General features: G+C 38.6%; 4 protein-coding genes across 12 annotated transcripts in view; 1 reads left to right on the top strand and 3 right to left on the bottom strand.

The window, feature by feature from the left end:
- The first annotated feature begins 479 nt into the window (after positions 1-479).
- Positions 480-5098, top strand: LOC6501564 (neuropeptide CCHamide-1). Its single transcript, XM_001955442.4, has 4 exons — positions 480-755; positions 3977-4012; positions 4099-4145; positions 4212-5098. Exons 1-4 carry the CDS (start codon positions 692-694, stop codon positions 4611-4613), a joined length of 549 nt encoding a protein of 182 aa, XP_001955478.1. The 5' UTR covers positions 480-691; the 3' UTR covers positions 4614-5098.
- Positions 4886-8972, bottom strand: LOC6499032 (ecdysteroid-regulated 16 kDa protein). 4 transcript variants are annotated; one of them, XM_044714067.1, is made up of 3 exons: positions 8955-8972; positions 6558-6667; positions 4886-5507 (listed from the first exon to the last, which is right to left on the bottom strand). In XM_044714067.1, exons 2-3 carry the CDS (start codon positions 6649-6651, stop codon positions 5113-5115), a joined length of 489 nt encoding a protein of 162 aa, XP_044570002.1. In that variant the 5' UTR covers positions 6652-6667; positions 8955-8972; the 3' UTR covers positions 4886-5112. The 4 variants fall into 4 exon arrangements, with proteins under 4 accessions (XP_044570002.1, XP_032311420.1, XP_001955479.1 ...); XM_032455529.2 differs by lacking the exon at positions 8955-8972 and adding an exon at positions 8731-8854; XM_001955443.4 differs by lacking the exon at positions 8955-8972 and adding an exon at positions 7074-7206.
- Positions 8973-9395: 423 nt separating this feature from the next.
- Positions 9396-11558, bottom strand: LOC26515616 (membrane metallo-endopeptidase-like 1). The gene is made up of 2 exons (XM_014911956.3): positions 11327-11558; positions 9396-11261 (listed from the first exon to the last, which is right to left on the bottom strand). The coding sequence occupies exons 1-2, from the start codon at positions 11523-11525 to the stop codon at positions 9484-9486; spliced, it is 1977 nt and encodes a 658-aa protein (XP_014767442.1). The 5' UTR covers positions 11526-11558; the 3' UTR covers positions 9396-9483.
- A 757-nt stretch (positions 11559-12315) lies between these two features.
- Positions 12316-19057, bottom strand: part of LOC6499030 (forkhead box protein O) — a 31553-nt gene continuing 24811 nt past the window's right edge. For all 6 annotated transcript variants that reach the window (XR_006506871.1, XR_004311098.2, XR_004311099.2 and 3 more), the window contains one exon: positions 12316-15014. The gene's annotated coding sequence lies outside the window, so the exon portion shown is untranslated. The remainder of the gene's footprint in view (positions 15015-19057) is intronic.

Here is a 19057-nt window from a genome sequence, read left to right on the forward strand (position 1 = left end):
CCAAAATAAAACTCCCTTACATTTTAAATTATTATGGAATTTTCTTCTTAGAAGATGTTCTTTAATTAAAGCCGAGTCTGATGTTGGCCGCAAATAAACTTGGATGCGTGGGGGGTCCAACTGCATCGACCTGCCAATGGTTTATGCGTTGAGGGTCAGAGGTGTGGAAAAAGGGATAGAGAATGGAATGTATGTAACAAAAAAAGGTTAACCTGTGACCTCAGTTTGGGCCCAGAATTTACGTGTAACCCCTTTTCCTACGCAACTGTCACACCTACGGCTATATGCCACCCACTTAAGCCCCCATCTGGCCCCCTGGCAGAACAGCAGCCTGTTGCGTGGGCGCCTCCATCTCATTGCTCATTGGCAGATGGGTTGGCGTCGGGTCCGGTCGGTTACCGTCGGGCCGAAGGCTCAGGCATCGGGAGTCCGGCTCGTATTGGCTGCCCTGTTATCTTTTCGGCACTTACGGTGCTCTTCTAAGCTATAAAAGACGCTGGTAGACCGCATTTTGTTGGCTATTCGAAAAGCAAACTCCGATCGACCATCAACTAGTTGCAAAGAAGCAAAAAGTGTGAAAATTGTTCCGGAAAAGTTTCTTCAAAGTTCCCAAAAGTGCGCCAGCAGTACGGAAATTATAATTGACATCGGACATTTTGAGTGCAGGTTGCGAAATAAATTTTATTAAAAAATGTGGTACATCAAGTGCGTTTGGACTTTAGTGGCATTGGTGGCTCTATTTTCCATGGTGACAGGTAAGAAGAAACTTTAAAATATTTAAATTAAATCTTATATACCTTTTTAATGAGTTTACAAAAAATTGTTGGCATTATAATAGCTTACAAAATTTACTAGTTTGTAAGTAGAACATTTTTGATATTCCTTCGGGGATCATGATTTTCAAATAGCTTTTTAGATCTCTATCTTTTCAATATATCATTCGTATTTTCATTTAAAAATCTGTTTTAAAAGTTTTAACATTTCTATAAAATAAAAAATACTAAAAGTAAGATGGTTATATTTTGAATCATACTTTCGGGCTCGGCCGAGTGGTGAAATTGATTTATTAGCCTGGTCACAATTCCAAGAATTCACTGGCATATCTGAGCCATAAAAATACCAAACTACCAACTGATTAACACGTATAGCCAATTTGATGGATCATTGGGAACACCCCAGCTCCAGCTCCAGCTCTAGCTCCCATTTTCATCGAACTTTTTCGGGGTTAATCCATTTTATCATTATGAGTTTTATGCACATTTTCCTGCTGATACGATACGCCTTGTTTATCCGCTGGTTTCGCGGCATTTCTTTTTCGGGTTTTTCTACGTTTTTTGTACTCTTACTCACCGCAAATGCAGGCCAACAGGTGGGGAATACAGGTGGTATTAGGGATCGGGGAAAAGGGGTTTAGTGGGCAGAGATCAGGGGCTCGGTTGTGCCCTTCGGACCCGGCACTTCTGGCACGGTTCGACGCTTTCAATTGCCGTCGTAAATTAATCCAAACTGCGTGCTGAGCAGCTAATGCACAGAAAAAAATTGTTGGAACTTTGGCAAGGACACGATTTACAAATAAAGAAATTAATGCTTAGGCTTTAGAGTGATTATTGTTAAAAAAACGTTTAAGCTTATTAGGCTTGCATTTTATTTTTCATGAGAAGAAAGGATTTCATTGGATAGTTTTTCCTTGTGTTTCACGTGAAAAGCTGTACTAGTGACTTGCTGAAAATGCTGGTGAAATAGAAACCCGCGGAGAAACGGGGCGAAGCGTCAATGAAAAAAAAACCCAAGCCGAACGTGTGAACCTGTCAAGCTGTGCCGCCTGCAGGCATTGCAGTTGTGGGTGGCAATCCCTCCACCTACTGATACTTCCCCTTCTCTGAATCAGAATTTCATGGGAAGCAGAGGCTTACTTACCAAACATTTTCCATGTTCAAAAGAGCCGCGAATGACGTACAGGAAAATTTTTGAAATAAAACGATTGGGTTAGGTTCAGGTTAAAAGATTACGATAAAGCTGGGTGGGGAGGATCCATTTTGTGGACTTATTAAACATACTGGACGAAAAAAGATGAAATAAATAATAGTAAAACTACATTTTGAATTCTTAATTTAAAAATTAAATATAAGTTTTCATATCCTTAATTTTTATAGTTATCTAAAGTTTGGAAAGGTAATTGTCTCATGGACTATTATCTAAAGAAATTGATATCCCAAATATCTTTATAAAAATGACTATCATATAAAATAAACTAAAATAAAGTAACAGATCACTGTTTAGCACATTAACTGTCAATTGTATATATTTTGTATAATGACAGTGTAGTGAAGCTAATTAAAGCCACTAAGTTAATAATTGAAACCCTAAATCACACCTTTAACGATTGTTTCGGGTGGAATGTCACAACGATTCGACTCTGTTCGGGGATTCCCCAAATAAAAAACAAAAAGCCAGATAGTTAGATAGCAGGAATGGAGTTCTGACCTCGCGTAGGTAAAATAAACCATTAAATGGGGTTTTCAGACAAATTACGTCGCACTTTCCGGTTTTGAGGTGGAGCCATTAAAAAAAAACGACATTATTCTGAAGAGGAGACGCCAACGCTTTTCCGCGAACTGACCAAGATCAAGGATGTGGCTATTAAAATGCGAGGGCGAAAGTTAATTAGGTCTCTTTCAGGAAGAGGGGTTGAGGACCTATTTTCAGAGGGGGCTTTGTTTAATGACAGCCCTTCGATGCGGCGCCCCAAATGGGGCAACGTTATCTCCGATGGCCGCCATGCCTGTCAACAAGTGTTGTGGGCTTCGCATATAGACTCGTATACTCGTAGCTGCCCGGCAACAATTAATCCACGGTTTAAGTAATTGACAAATGATTGCGGGCTTGATATATGGCCAGGGTAGCAACAACCGCCGCTCCAGGCATGATAGAATCGTCTAGCTTAGCCAACCTATGGGATATTATTTTTTTTTTAACCAAACGTATACGTATTTATCTTGGCTTATGCAAACTCAACCCATCCCCCACCTTTTGGCCAATTGTCAGCCATCTGCGTCATGGAACTTGTTGCTATTTGCTAAAGGAGAGATCTTTAAATCTGCCGGACGGCATGACAGTTGCGCAAACCGTATCCGTATATCCGTAACCGGCCGTCCAGCAGTCGCTGTCCCAGCTGAGGCTTCGTCCTTTCACTGTTGACGCCTCGTGATGATGCTTTCCCGTCCATTTGTATGATTAGGTCTGCGTTGCCACCTCCTCTTTTTTGCCGCCATTCATTCTTTTTTTTTTTTTGGGAACACACAATGCACGAGCTGGCAGGAGCATCAAGGACGTTGTATAAGCGTTATGCAGGGCCACAGGTTGGTCCTTAAGGGCCAAAAGGATTGCATGTGGAGAAATTAGAAATTGCGCCATAAAAGTCGAAATATTTTTGAACTGGATTGAAAAAAAGCTTGACCTTTGAATTTTATTTATAGGAATTTAAAACTATTTATTCTTGTTTAAAAAGGTAGTAATTGAACTCTGTATCTGGTAGGTACAGAATTACCGTTGAATTTTTTGTGGTGTAGCTCCTTTATGATGGCCATCTCTTCAGATGAATGCAGGTCTGCTCTACCTGCGACTTCTGAATGCCGAGTGCATTACTCAACCCGTTCTGGCTTGCCGTATGAGTTCAGTAATGGTCGCATTTATCATAGGACGGTACATTAGCAGCCAAGCACACAATAAACATCTGCCTTCCGAGAAACCAGCAGAATAGCATTGAAAGTAGCATCAACAGGCAGAAAACCCCAGGAGCTAACCTTAAAAGAGAAAGTTTTAAAGCCGGTCGGCGGGGTCTCGAATGGGGTGGTGTTTGCTGGGTGGTTTTTGTGGCGAAATGCCTCATTTTGTAGGAAATTTACGCTCCGCGTCTTAGCACCTGGCATGTGATGATGATTTATACTAAATGAAAAAAAATGTTGCCTACTTTCAGGTTCCTGCCTGGAATACGGACATTCCTGTTGGGGAGGTAAGTGTCTGCTGGTTAAGCTCTAAAGGAGCAGTTCATCAACTGGCTTACGACTCGTCTTTTAAACATATTTGTATTTCTTTTAGCTCATGGCAAGCGATCTGGCAGCAAGGCGTTAATAGATACGAAGCAGGTAACAGTTAATAGTGAACTTTAAACTTTACAATATAACATGCGAAATAATTAATATTATTTTTAGCAAACTGGACCCAATTCATATGCGATTGATAATTTGGCTGAGCAATTGTACAACAACAACAATCAGAACACGGACGACAATGACAACGACAACTTGGACATCGGCAACAGTAACAACGACAGCAACATCAGGAACGTGCCACTGGCAGCTCCAGCCCTGGCAGCCCCCGTGCGCAATCGAAATGGCCTGAAATGGACACAGATTATGCGGCAGCATCGCTACCGTATGCGGCAGTTGCAGGAACAGCAGCAACAGCAGGGTCGTGGCAGGAACGGACTTCGGGGGGGCTACGATGCCGCCGCTGAAAGTTGGCGGAAGCTCCAGCAGGCTCTGCAATCGCAACTGGAAGCCGAAAACGAAATGTCACCTGGCGAGCCACAGCTCTATGAGCTCAAAAAGTGAATTTACCTTCCGTAATTGCCAAAATGAAATTATCCAAAAGAAGTATAAACTAATAGAGTGGAGAAGAGCGCAATTAAGAGATATTTATCACAAACGATCATTGCATGCCGGGCATCAATTAAAAGTAAATTAAAAATAATTAACCAAGGCACGATCGAGATCGGAGGAGATCGTAGCAGGTCGCCAGTTTATAGCACACACACGTCGGGTTGAGCTCTACATAATTGAATGTAAATTGAAAAAACAAAAAATTAACAAAAAATACAGTTTCGTAGAATTCGTTGTGGATTTTTAATAGTTTTTTCCAAACACGATGATCCGTGGGTATCGAATCATTTGGAGCAATATTGCGTCACTGGCTGGATGCCGCAATATTGGCAAAGATCTTGCGTTTTGTTATCACTTAACCGTACTTCTTAATCCCTAACTAAACAGATAACGATTTTAAGATTTACCACTAATAAACGCTAACATTATTGATTGCACTTGTCTTAACGGCTTAGGCCTTGATTTTGGCGGGAATTTGGAAGCAGGCCGCATCTCCCTGCTTGTCGCCCAGTCCCCAGTGGATCTCCAGGCTGACGGTGGGATAGACTGGCAGGATCTTGAAGCTGTTCTTGTAGGTATACACCTGTCCGGCCTTCAATGGACATCCCACCTTTTTCTCGCCAGCCTCGTCATAAATGTGCGGGCAGGCGCTGGTGCCGTAGTATCCCGGGAATGGCAGCGGCACATCTAGGATAATACCCTGGATATCCGAAGTTAATTCCTGGAAATCACGTTCAGGCCTTAATTTCATCATGATGCTGGCTTCAGTGTTACGCTTCAGAATGCATTTGTTTTTGGCACAATTGGAAATGGTCACATCACTGGCACTCAAAGCCTTAGATTTGGCTGGGAAATAAATTAAAAAAGATCATTTCTTAGTTTTTTCATATGTAAAAAGAATAGAATGCAAGAAAAGTTCTAGTTCAAAATATTACACATACGCAGCGTTGCCATTAAATTAATGAATGCGTTTGCTTATCCCAAAATTAATAATGAAATGCTATATTATTTCGAATTTATTATTTACATTTAAAATTCTTATTATACCCTTGCAGAGGGTATTATAATTTTGGTCAAAAGTGTGCAACGCAGTGAAGGAGACATCTCCGACCCTATAAAGTATATATATTCTTGATCAGGATCACCTCCTGAGTCGATATGAGCATGTCCGTCTGTCCGTCTGTCCGTCGGTCCGTCTGTCCGTCTGTCTGTTTCTACGCAAACTAGTCTCTCAGTTTTAGAGCTATCGAGTTGAAACTTTGCACACACCCTTCTTTCTGTTGCAGGCAGTATATAAGTCGGAACGGCCGGGATCGGTCGACTATATCCTATAGCTGCCATATAACTGATTGATCGGAAATGCCATAACTTTGGTATTTTTTAAGTTGGAGGGTTGAGACTTTCCACACATGTTATATTTGACCAAAATATCTTGTGTACAAAATTTCATAAGGATCGGCCGACTATATCCTATAGCTGTCATAGAACGATCGAAATTGGCATAACTTTGTTGTTTTTTAAGTTAGAAAGATGGGATTTGGTACAGATTCAATTTTGGGAAACAAAATCTGATTTGTCGAATTTCATAAGGATCGGCCAACTATATCCTATAGCTGTCATATAACTGATTGATCGGAAATGCTATAACTTCGTTGTTTTTCAAGTTAGAAGCATGGGAGTTTCAATGGATTCCTCCTTTGGCAAAATAATTCGATATGCCAAATTTCATAAGGATCGGCCGACTATACACGATCCGCTATATATCTAATAATATAAGATGCGTGGCGCCACCTAGCGGACTGCGACTCAACTGCAAGGGTATATCAACTTCGGCTCCGCCCGAAGTTAGCTTTCCTTTCTTGTTGAATTTTGTATTAATTTAAACGAAAAACTCACATTTTGGGCAAGGCCTGACTTCAGTGGCTGTTGAAAATCCAAGGAATAGGGCGGCGCAGATGAAAAGCAATCCTGATCTCGAGCTGATCTTCATTTTGTTGTTGATGTGGCTAATTGTAGAAGAAAAGTGAGGCGAATTTAACGACAGGCTGCTAATTGCTGGTTAACTAATTTGGCCCGGGGCCAGACCGGTCGAGAGCTTTAGCTTGTTTGATAACAAGCTTATGGGTTGTTATAATTGTGGCAGCAAACCGGTTGGCTTCGTCTTAAGCTTGTCTGAGCTTAAAACGAAAGATCGCCCTTGACTTAAAAACATCTCGCATAAGTCTCAAGACAATTTTTAAGTCAGCAAGTACACCTGGGTCATCACAAAGTAACACTAAGATCAGTGATCAAAATCCAACAGTTGAAGCACTCCAAATTACTTTGAATTAAATAAATTAAGTCCTTGACTCCCTATTTGTCACATAAACGGCATATTTTATCTATCCACCGTTTGAAAATTGTATAATTTACCAATTTCTACCGCAATTGTGGACAATTTCAGTAACAACTTAGTGGGATATATATGTAAAGATATATCTTTTTGACGCGAAGCTTCTACTTCGAGCAACTGACGATCGGCAACTGAGTCGCGAGTCGCATCGCATGTCGGAATATATATATAAAATCGACTGGGAGTGCTGACTCACGGCTTCAATTGACTGGACTGTCCATTTTCTTTGCATGCCCGGCATACCAAGAGTTTTATAACAGAAAGAATCTTAGACCCATATTGTAGAGACACTTGAAGTTTTCTTTCAGAAAGTGAAACTTCTGGCTTGGACGGCCGTAGAAACTCAATTCCCTATTTACACTAGAGATCAGGCGTTTATTATACCCTTGCAGAGGGTATTATAATTTTGGTCAAAAGTGTGCAACGCAGTGAAGGAGACATCTCCGACCCTATAAAGTATATATATTCTTGATCAGGATCACCTCCTGAGTCGATATGAGCATGTCCGTCTGTCCGTCTGTCCGTCTGTCCGTTTCTACGCAAACTAGTCTCTCAGTTTTAAAGCTATCGAGTTGAAACTTTGCACACACCCTTCTTTCCTTTGCAGGCAGTATATAAGTCGGAACGGCCGGGATCGGTCGACTATATCCTATAGCTGCCATATAACTGATTGATCGGAAATGCCATAACTTTGGTGTTTTTTAAGTGAGAGGGTTGGGACTTTCCACACATGTTATATTTGACCAAAATATCTTGTGTACAAAATTTCATAAGGATCGGCCGACTATATCCTATAGCTGTCAAACAACGATCGGAATTGGCATAACTTTGGTGTTTTTTAAGTTAGAAAGATGGGACTTGGTACAGATTCTATTTTGGACAAAATAATTTGATTTGCCAAATTTCATAAGGATCGGCCGACTATATACGATCTTCTATATATCTAATAATATAAGATGCGTGGCGCCACCTAGCGGACTGCGACTGAACTGCAAGGGTATATCAACTTCGGCTCCGCCCGAAGTTAGCTTTCCTTTCTTGTTTTTATTTAATTTTACTTTAGAGGCAAAGTCAGGTAAATAACAAAATACAACTTGGAAATTCACACAGACTTAACCTTGGCTAGTAAACCGCCAATCCAATAAAGGTGCGGTAGTTAAAGTTAAACTGATCACACATTTATGAAGCCCTAAGCACTTTGACTAATTATTTCTGTTTGTGTCTAAAATGCAAATTGCATTGCAATAAACACATTTTTTTAAACATCTTCCAGACTTTGATATAAGCCTGAAAACGAGTTATGATACGTATTATATGTTGTCATATAAATAGTTGATCTTATTTGTTATGCAAGGCACAAAGCACTTCCAACTTGTTGGAGAACGCTTCAACTTAGTTGAACTTTTTAAGAATAAATAGCGCGTTCCCCTTTGTTCGGATTATCCAGGAAGTTGGATGACTTGTAGAGCATGACGTGCCCACTTTTGTGTTTGAGTTGAGTGTCATTTGCATTTAGAAAGTTGAACATCCAACAAAATCGAGAATTTCATTAAAAGCCACGTATCGACACCGGAATCTAACATTTACAAAATGGTAACTACAAGACTATAAGACTGAATATCCTATACGATTTTTTTATAAATAATTTAAATTAGTCGCGAACAGTTTTAAACTTACAAATATGAATGACTAACTGATATTTCTTTTCGATTTTTAATTTATTTTATGGGGCAGTCGTCTTTAGTGAAACTGCAACCGCAGTGCTTGCAGCTTGAAATGCAACTGATAGATACTTGAACCGAAACTGAATGTTGCCACCCAAATAGATGAAATGCCAGCCAACCCAGCGGCAAGTTGAAAACTCTGGACGGGCCGGTTTTTTCTGGCTTGGAAAACTTTACACAATGTTGAAAGAATTGAAAGTTTCCGGCCTTTTGTGGAGTAGCTGCTCGAGTGGTTGTTAAGCGGTCAACGTTCAAACAGCTGATGGATAAAGACTCGAATGGTCAACTATTCGAATTCAGAGACCCCTCGCTTAGCTTTATTGTTTTTATTTGCATATCACTCCGCATACTGAAAATACTGAGGAAAATAATGGGAAGAGGAAGCAATCGGCAAACCTATATTTGCTTGCCGATCAACTCGGAAGTGATGATTTCCGAGCCAATACTGATATGGGTGTGTTTTGAGGGTGGGTTTAATTACGTTGTATATTTAGTTTTTAAAAAAGTTTCATATTTTTTCATTCATTACTAAGGTGAGTGTTTATTTTTAAGTTTCTTTCAGTGCTTCAGAGGAATTAAGAATAATCAAAAAAGTTTAAATTATATAAACGACGAAAGTACAAAATAGTAAATGCAAAATTTTATTTTCATAATATTACAATAAGATATTCAAATAGATAGAATATGTTTAAAAACATGTCTACAGTTACGATTCAAATAATTTACATTTGACAGGTGGATTCATGCCATCCTCCGACTTGGGGCATTGGAACGCCTCCGAAAATCCTTTTAAATTCGTAAAGATACTTTTCAGTGTCTTTTCCCCAAGCTTTCCAAATTTTGTAATGCTTGGTACATAATTTTTAAGAAAGATTTGGGCGCAGTTCTGGAAGAACAGCTGCTTCAGGGGAATTGAAGTAAAATCCGGCTGCGTCTGGTTGAATACCGAATCCGAGTCGAAATAGGTGTCATAGGCGAGCTGTACTCCTGCGATATTGTCTAAGTGTAGAGATAAATATTCCGGCTGGGCTTTATTAACGCATTCCACAGCATCAAGATAATGCTGATTTTCGTAAAAATTATCAAACAAATTATTACCGATGCCTTTCGCATCAAAAGATATTCCAGGTGGGAGGAAATTAGAAATAATCTCAATGGCCATCATAACGCCTAGGAAACTGACTTTAAAGATATCGTGGCTGTTGTGGGCGAAATATGGTTCCTGAAGTACTGCAAAATCAACCGTCAACATGTTCATATAATCTAAGATGGTTGTTGGGTTGTAGTCCGATTGGAACGATTGCATCGTTAAGTAACCAGTAGCTATAGGTATCCGCTCCTTCAATAAACTAAGTTCCCTCGATGCAAATGACTTCAGGACTTTCAACTGAGCATCCGGATAGTCTTCCTCGCCAGTCAGCTCCAGATTTTGGTAGAAAAAGTGAACAAAGTTACGGTGATCCGCAATAGATGGCATATTGTTCATGTTCAATTCCATTGCTATCAACTTGGTCCGTAGAGCTTCAATCTGCGTATCGTTCAATTGGAAGTGGTTCTCGTTTAGTTTCTTTAAAAGCTTGATTCCAATCGCCTCAAAAATTCGTTGTACTTCTGACTCATATTTCTGGAGTTCTCCATCGCCTAAGTAGCGATTCTCGTACAATAACTTGGTGGCATACTGCATTTGGTATCCCACGACGTTGATGCAATCGTAGGTGTTGTCCCCGGTGGGATAATACCCGGCACTTGTCACGAAATCGACAAAGCGAACCATAATGTATGAGAATACAACCTCGCTTTCGTACTTTTCCAGAAGAGGACCCAAGCGCTTGAAGTACTCAATGTCAAAGACCTGTAGCTGGAAGTCGAGGTCAATTTCTTTCTTAATGTACGTCTTCAGAAATCTTCTCCATCTCAGCCCTCCATTTTCTTCAGCTTCCATTTCTTCCACAGTATAGATTGATGGAAAGAATTCTAAGTCTTGTGTCAACTGAAGAATTTCATTATTCAGTTGGCCAATGGCTTTGGCAAGGTAAGTAGCTCTTAGGAGAGAAACATCTAGTCGGATGAGAATTTCATTCAGCGCAGACTCACTTTGAAATATGGCTCTTTTTGGTCGGTTTTCGGGCGCGGAAATAGATACCAATATGCGTTTAGAATCATAGAAATCAGTGTATATCATGGTATTAAAAAATATGTCATTCACGGCGTAGTTTCGCAAATTTGCTAAAGTGGTCATTAAGCTTATCTTTTTACTCTGCCACTCACTACGACTGGAGGCAAACTGGGGCCAGTTGACGTCCTTTGACGGAGGCACCAGGTCCAGATAAGCGCGTTCCGATCCAGTGGCATTTATGGTTCTTACGCAACTTTTATAGAAACGCCAGACTTTCTCCTCCACGCCCAGCTTATCGATGAATTTTCTTTGACCCAGGTCTTCAAAAATCGGAACTAACCTCTGGTTAACCTTTTCTCTGATTTCACCTAAGTAATGATGATGGGAAAAAATTAAACTAAAACCCCATTACATTAGGTTATTCAATTCGTACCTATTTGATTTGTGTAACTTGTTTCATATGGCTTCGGATTGTTTCCACCGACGTACTGGAAGAAGTCCACGCAGGGATCGACGGTGTTGTTGACTTTGTTTGGAATGCTTTCCAGGATTCGTTTGTTAATATCTGAAGTGGCTACCAAGCTCAAAGTGCCAAGCAGCAGTAGGAAATTAATACACGTTCTGGTGCCCATCACTTCCGACAAAAGACTGTTCGATCAGCCCACAAACATCTATCTCTACAGCTCCCAAGATGATAACCCATAGGTCAATCTGTTAAAACTATTTGCGTAGAACTATATGTTTTTTTCGGCGAGAACCCAAAAATCTATTTCGGCTTTATTTAAGTGATTTGGTTCGAATAGGGCTGGGGAAAAAGAAAATTTTAAATGGTTTCAGATAAAACATCTATCTAAAGTAGATATCATCGTATTAAAGCAACCAAGTAGAATCACAGGATAATCCATCATTACATTTTCTGCAATCAACTAGCACTTAGAATAGGTAATCCTTTATTTTATAAGTATAGTTTCGGCTGTCTGGTAAAAATATTTGCGTAGAACTACATTTTCAAATTTTGGTTGTTTACCGCCATTCAAATTATTTTTCAAAATCAGCCAGTGCTGTAAAAAAAAGTTTTTCACCGTTAAGCAGAACTTTTTTTTCTTCTTCTAGTCTGCCATTGCTTATCTTATACACCAGGTGGCGCTTTGGCAATAAAAGTTGGCAACACTATTTTACATACCGCCGTAACATTTTTCTATATAACGATATTGTTTTGGAAGCTTTTACTTAATATAAGTTAATAAAAAAAATTGTGGATTCTCTGATTAAAATATAACTTAACTTTACAATTTCAAAGGACCTTTTTAGGTGAGCCTGAAAAATGTATTTTAGTGTGTGCATAACTTTGCAAAGCTTTTTTGGAGCCTAACAGAAAGGTCCTAAAATATGGTTTAATTTTTAAAATAAAACACACTTTAGTAGTTTTCTTATATTCAATCGTCAGTTTATTCATCTTCACTCCGTGTTTGCATTTTAAATAGTATGAACTACATTTGAATTTTACAATCTAGTTAATAATTAACATTTAGCCCATAATAGTACACAATGATGCGCATTTATTTGCTTTTAATTTTCTGTTCTAAGTTCTGCTTGGTTTTGTGGATATTTTTTTAGATTTCGAATTTAAATTTTTATTTCCTGGGACCATCAAAAATAATCGAGTTGAAAAAATTGGTATCTGAAAGACATATGTCTTCAGCAGTCAAAAGAAAAATATTCAAGTTGGAAAGTTTTAATAAAAGCTCTCGTTATACTTCTAAAACATTTTAAATATTGCGCAACTTCGAAATTTGTATTTTTTAAATTTGAAACAGAAAAATAATTGTTTATTCTTATTTATTTTTAAAAAATTATTATCGTTAAGGTCCCTGGTTTTTTTTCTAGCAACATTTACATTTACTAATATATGACATTTCCATTGGTTTTATGATTTAATTTTATTTAACTTTTACCATCTACATATGTTTTTTTTGTAAAAGTGTAACAAAAGTGCATTACGCATTTCGGGGGGAAATTGGGAGTTTTTGTTTTTAACTGTCCTGATGTAAACTGAGCTAACTAATCAGAAAATTTATTACGTATTCCATTGCAAATCTTAAAAATAATTTTTACACAAGTTTCTCATTCTTTAAGGGTTTGCTCGCTCATTTATAGAAAAAATATACAATTATAATTAGATTTTCAATTAAATACATTATTTAAGCATAAATTATTACATAATTGTGCTAATTTTCTTTGTTTTCGGTTTCTGTTACCATTTCATAAATTGATTTTATTTGTTTTGTTTTTTGATAGCTATTTTGTATGCTTTTTCCGTTTCGTTTTCGAACATTTAGTTTACGTTTTACGTTTTTTTTTTGTTTTTTTTTATCAGAATTATTATTATTATTTGTTGTTTTTATTACGTCAAGGGTATTAGAATTAATATGTACAATGTTGAACTTATTGACTAACCATTTTTCAATTGAATTCAAGGTTCTCTTTGACAGCTGACTGCTTCCATTTGCATTGCCAAGCACAGAGAATTTCACTAATTGTAGCATCTAATTACACTGTGCGACAAAAAAAAAAAAACGAAATACACTTGGGAAACGAGATAGTGTAGGTTGTTAATCTGGTCGAAGAGAACTCTAAAATATTTTTTTTATATTTTTGGAACCCTCCAATTTTTTTTTATTTAAAAATAACCGTTTTTCGGGACTTTTTTGCGCTTAAAAATTCCTGAACGCGTTTTTTTCAACCGATTTCAAAATTTTCGGTGTTTTTCAATAGTTAAATGTTGTAGCTTTTGAAAAAAAAATATATCTTCGATTTTGTTGAACAAAAAGGACAACATTTTTACACCTGAAACTAAAGTTTTCGACTTTTATTCGTGTTTTTCGGATTTTGATGCCAGTTTTTCGGTAAAACTTACTAAAATTCTGTCATGTTTGCCACATATCAATGTTGTCTTATTCATTTTGAATAAAACGAGACAAATTTCATCAAAAAATAATGAAAATTGGTGAAGTTATTACGCTTTTCCCAAAAAAAGTCAACTCAACCTAGCGGGCGCTTCGGAGGAACAATGTGTATAAAAATAAGAGTATATTGCTTTCTTCTGACAAAAAGTTTGTCATTTATGCCACATATTAATATTGTCTCAATAATACTGAATAGAACGAGACAAATTTCATCAAAAAATAATGAAAATTGTTGAAGTTATAACGCTTTTCCCTAAAAAAGTCAATAAAACCATGGGAGCACTATAAGAAGAAGAGCATATTCCTGACTTATACACACAGGTACTCCGGAGCGCACGCAAGGTTGAATTGACATTTTTTGGGAAAAGCGTTATAACTTCACCAATTTTCATTATTTTTTGATGAAATTTGTCTCGTTCTATTCAGTATTATTGAGACAATATTAATATGTGGCATAAATGACAAACTTTTTGTCAGAAGAAAGCAATATACTCTTATTTTTATACACATTGTTCCTCCGAAGCGCCCGCTAGGTTGAGTTGACTTTTTTTGGGAAAAGCGTTATAACTTCACCAATTTTCATTATTTTTTGATGAAATTTGTCTCGTTTTATTCAAAATGAATAAGACAACATTGATATGTGGCAAACATGACAGAATTTTAGTAAGTTTTACCGAAAAACTGGCATCAAAATCCGAAAAACACGAATAAAAGTCGAAAACTTTAGTTTCAGGTGTAAAAATGTTGTCCTTTTTGTTCAACAAAATCGAAGATATATTTTTTTTTCAAAAGCTACAACATTTAACTATTGAAAAACACCGAAAATTTTGAAATCGGTTGAAAAAAACGCGTTCAGGAATTTTTAAGCGCAAAAAAGTCCCGAAAAACGGTTTTTTTTTAAATAAAAAAAAATTGGAGGGTTCCAAAAATATAAAAAAAATATTTTTGAGTTCTCTTCGACCAGATTAACAACCTACACTATCTCGTTTCACAAGTGTTTTTTCACTGTCGCACCGTGTTATTGGTGATTAATTGGTATTATTTGTATGCTTCGGTTCTATGTGTAATGCATATTATATTTATATATATATTTGTAATTGTATATCTATGTATATATAGTGTATGTATGTTAGATTAGAAGCGACCAGATTTATCCTGAAACGAAATAAAGTAAAGAAACATTTTAGAAGTCTTGTGATATTATTATTTCTTGAAGATATTTTTTGGGTAAATCAGTCTCACATCAACACTTCATAAAAGGACAATCAGTTTACTTCAACAATGACCAAGGCCGCCTCCATCTCTAGGGAGTGGCTAATTTATTCAGATTTTCTTGAGGGGATATAATAGCACTTGACACTTGGCAGGCTCTTGTTCGGAATCAGAAATATTCATAAGTATGGCATGGCATGTCTGGATGGCATGTAGATAGAGAACCCCGCCCCCAACACTGGCAATTTTTATGCAAATTTCCGGAGACCAACTACAGAAATGGCCGAAAATTATGCCATAAAAACGACGGCGCTAAACATTTAAAATAAGATTTTAGTCTTTGCTTGGAACAGCCACTCGTGGCCATAACGAATAAATTCCCTTTTTGGTGGCAAATTGTTGTCGCCCGCGCGAACATAAAAATCAAAGCTTTTCGCTTATCGCTGACAATTTTATTAGTTACAGCTTTAAATTATATTCGGTATGTAGATCACGCGCGCAGTTTTTATGACTTGCAATTGAATTTTACGAGACAGCTGAACATAGCGCAGAGGGGAGTGCGAAGACTATTGCCTACTTATGAGCTCTTTATGGCCGGCACCCTCAGGTCCCAGGGAGGGGCGTTGAATTTTGTATGCCACTGCGGGTGAGTGTGTGGTGGACTGACTGTGATTAGTTGTGCCACGCCCCCGGGATATTTTCAGGTCCTTTCACGGCCGGATTGGCAGGACTAAACGCCTGCAGGTGTATGCCTTTTGCCCTTTCTTCACAGCTCCGGTTTCTGCCTTCTTGCTTTCCTGCAGTTTTATTACAAAGTGTAGAGATTGTTTGCTTTATTACTTACACAGAAAAAAATCAGAGGCACAAGCTATATTTCATAGAACATTTCAAGCGACTGACTCAGGACTTATTCTTTCCGTGTATGTTAAGGTGTATGACTTGTGGGTATTTCTGTGCGAATTCTAGCTCCTGTCACGTCATTATCCTTTGTCCATGCAACAAGTGTTTAAATCGCTGGCAGAGCTTTATTTGTTTGAACGTGCGTGCTTGTGTGTATGTTTGTTTGGGTGTCCTTAAGGACCTTAAGCAGCTTGTACACAAGCCGTTTTCCGTTTTCCCTTCTGTTCCCCTTGCTACTACGGCTGCCTGGCTTGGCAATTGTTTTCCCTTCTTTGAAAAGCGACCTCCGCATCGTGTCGAGTTAAGTGAGTGTAAATGCGGTATGTTGGCGCAAGGACCTTTTCAACCCACCCACAAGAGGTCCTTACGGGTGTGTGTGTATCGTGGTCTGGCCTCGCTTATCATTGTTACCGACGTTGGCAGCTTAAATGTTATTAAATTGCTGACAATTTGTATTATGAAGTCGCGCAGCGCATTGGTTTCCCCACGCTGACAAATTGATTTCCCATTGCCGCCAGGATAATGAAATTTTCATTTGAATGCCAATGCAGGGACCTTTTTTTTCTCTGCTTTACCACTTCGCTCTGAAAATTTTCCGGCACTTGGACAATTAGTTCTGACACTTGGTGGCCGAGTCGGACGGCAAACCTGTCCAAAGTTTCTCAAACAATGTGCCGGGATTAGCTCCCGCAGGACATTTTCTGTCGCTAATTCAATTTATTCAAACTTCCAGGGACGGCCGCCACCCCCGCTGGGAATTTATTAATGATGCACTGGCATTAAAATTTAATCAAATGTGTGCCAGAAAAAAAAGTTTGCGGTCTCTGAATTATTCAGCGAGTTGCGGACAAGTTTCAACACCTAAAAGAAAGTTGTGTTCCTGCGGCGTCGTTCCCTGGTCCTTGAATCCGGTTGCCAAGGCAAAACATAGGCCGCGACATTGAAGCCGCACATTTTTTCCATTTTTCTGTTTCCTTGCCGTTTTATATTTTTTGTTTCCTCCGTTTTTTTGTCAACTAATAAATTGCCTGAAAATGCCTTTGTGTTTCACGCGCGGTTTCACCAGGACAACCAACCTGTGCCCCCCGTTAAATATGCACTTGAAAAAATTGAGTGTTATATTTTAAATAAATTCAATAAGGGCCAGAAGCAATAGGAAACATTTCGCATAATTATTGAACCTAAACTTGCATTGATTTTAGGCATGCTTGTTGATTGTAATTGTATATTTTTCCAGTGCTTGCTCTTCCAAGAGGGGCATGCCCCACGGTGGCACAGCAGCTGCAGCCATAATTTGAGTGTGACTTTATTATGTGTCAAGTCACTCAATCTGCGGACGATGATGTGATTTTGCCGCCTCTCTCTCCCCATTTAACAACATTCTTCAGCGTTTTATAGAGACACTCCTGCAGGGCAGATGCTGCGGCAACTTATTGAGTGGCATGTGTCGCCTTTGGCTAATAAGAACTCGCCAGCACTTGCTTAAAGTTACATAATTTCTATGGAATTTATTAAATATTCAATAAGCCTAGCATCGTCCCCTTTGTTGGCAACTTTAAGGAATTAGCATAATAAAAAAAAGAAAGAATTTCTAGCGCCTGTCAGTTGGATGAATTATGAAAAGTGAAAGAAATGGAAATCCTTGAATACCCCAGAACAGGCTCCTTCTCCTGATACTCGGATTCTGATGCAATTCAAATTATTCAGTCAAATGAAGCGAAGGCGAAGTCAAATCCTCGCCAAACAAAAAAGTTTGCACTTGGCATAAATTTCGAAATCATTTCTTTCCCCGCCTTCTCTGACAATTTTATTTTATTAGCACGTCATGCGATTGGCGCCAAACTTGACAAAGTTACAACTTTGTCCTTTAGCAACTTGGTCTCTTTATTTTTTCTTTTTTTTACCAAGTATTGCTTTTTCTGGTCGCTTTGCTGTTTTCTAATTGTTGGCTTACAGCAAAACTTAGCGAGGAATTCAATTTGTGGGAGTGTGCGGCCAGGACAAAGGTTTCGTCCTGGTCTTCATAAAGTTTGCGACAAAGCAAAAATGCGCGGTGACATTGAAATGAAAAAAGCTAAGGGAATGTTAAGTAGAATTAGTCATTTCTGGACAAAAAATGTTAATAAGTTAGAACACTCCATAGTTGGTATAAATGGGTTTACATTTTTAACTCAATTGGATTCAATAAATTAAAATCTAGATTCTTTAAAGTAGAATAAAATAGATTTTTAAATATGAAACCCTCAAATCAGATATCCCTGAGTACTTAAAACACCAGCAGCTTGTCGGCGTAATTTTTCAATATTAGGAGCGTTTAACACGCTTGATTTGAGCGAAAACCCTCCTTCAAGCTCCCCCAGGTGAGCTGGGTCAGAGATAGAATATCAGTGGCATGCATAAGTCACCCTAAGGACGTAATTAATTTTTCAGCATTTGCTTTCGGACGACAGTCCTTTCCAGTCCCGCAAAACGGGCAGAAGGAGGGGCGTAGTTGCCTTGACGAATTTTCGCCGCGGTTTGCATGGCCAGCGAGAGATACCTTGGGGGTATTTTCCCTCCAAGTCTATGCTTGGCTAGTCAAATTAGCGCAAAATCGGGGAGGGCCAAGGGCCACACAAGGAAGCAAGCCGCCAAGCCGCCCAGCGGCGCATCGACCACGTATCCTGCGATTCGTCCTGCCAAGGTAGCAAAGTGGCCTCTTACATATTTCATGGCTTAGGTAAATTGACTTAATTTGCTATAATTTGAGTTGCTCCGCCACCGCCTTCTCGACTTCTGCGCTTTAAAAAGCGTTCGTACAAATTGAAATTGAAAAGGACTTAAACGAAATTTCTCCACCGTTTTCCGGTGTTTTTTTTTTGTTTGTTGCTTTGGCTTTTGTCAATGTATTATGATAATTGAACGCTTGTAATTGCCCTCGAGTAGCAGAGGAAAAAAATGGAAGAAAAATAAGCATAAGTACATGAAATGCCGAAAGAATGTCCATAAAAGATTCATTGAGTGAACTGGAGTCAAATGAAGACGATTTGTGTATAAAGCAGGACACGAAGTAGCAGCAGGATAACATTGAAGGATGGGAGGGGGCA

This window comes from Drosophila ananassae, chromosome 2L (assembly GCF_017639315.1).
Source record: "Drosophila ananassae strain 14024-0371.13 chromosome 2L, ASM1763931v2, whole genome shotgun sequence".
Taxonomy (NCBI): Eukaryota; Metazoa; Arthropoda; class Insecta; order Diptera; family Drosophilidae; genus Drosophila; species Drosophila ananassae.

Bases quoted from the DNA above. Each gene is read 5' to 3' on its own strand.
- LOC6501564 (XM_001955442.4), top strand. From the start codon at position 692: ATGTGGTACATCAAGTGCGTTTGGACTTTAGTGGCATTGGTGGCTCTA. The intron at 4,013-4,098 runs GTAAGTGTCTGC...TATTTCTTTTAG, and splicing joins CGGACATTCCTGTTGGGGAG to CTCATGGCAAGCGATCTGGC. The intron at 4,146-4,211 runs GTAACAGTTAAT...TATTATTTTTAG, and splicing joins CGTTAATAGATACGAAGCAG to CAAACTGGACCCAATTCATA.
- LOC6499032 (XM_044714067.1), bottom strand. From the start codon at position 6,651: ATGAAGATCAGCTCGAGATCAGGATTGCTTTTCATCTGCGCCGCCCTA. The intron at 5,508-6,557 runs GTGAGTTTTTCG...TTTATTTCCCAG, and splicing joins AGTCAGGCCTTGCCCAAAAT to CCAAATCTAAGGCTTTGAGT.
- LOC26515616 (XM_014911956.3), bottom strand. From the start codon at position 11,525: ATGGGCACCAGAACGTGTATTAATTTCCTACTGCTGCTTGGCACTTTG. The intron at 11,262-11,326 runs GTACGAATTGAA...ATCATTACTTAG, and splicing joins AAGTTACACAAATCAAATAG to GTGAAATCAGAGAAAAGGTT.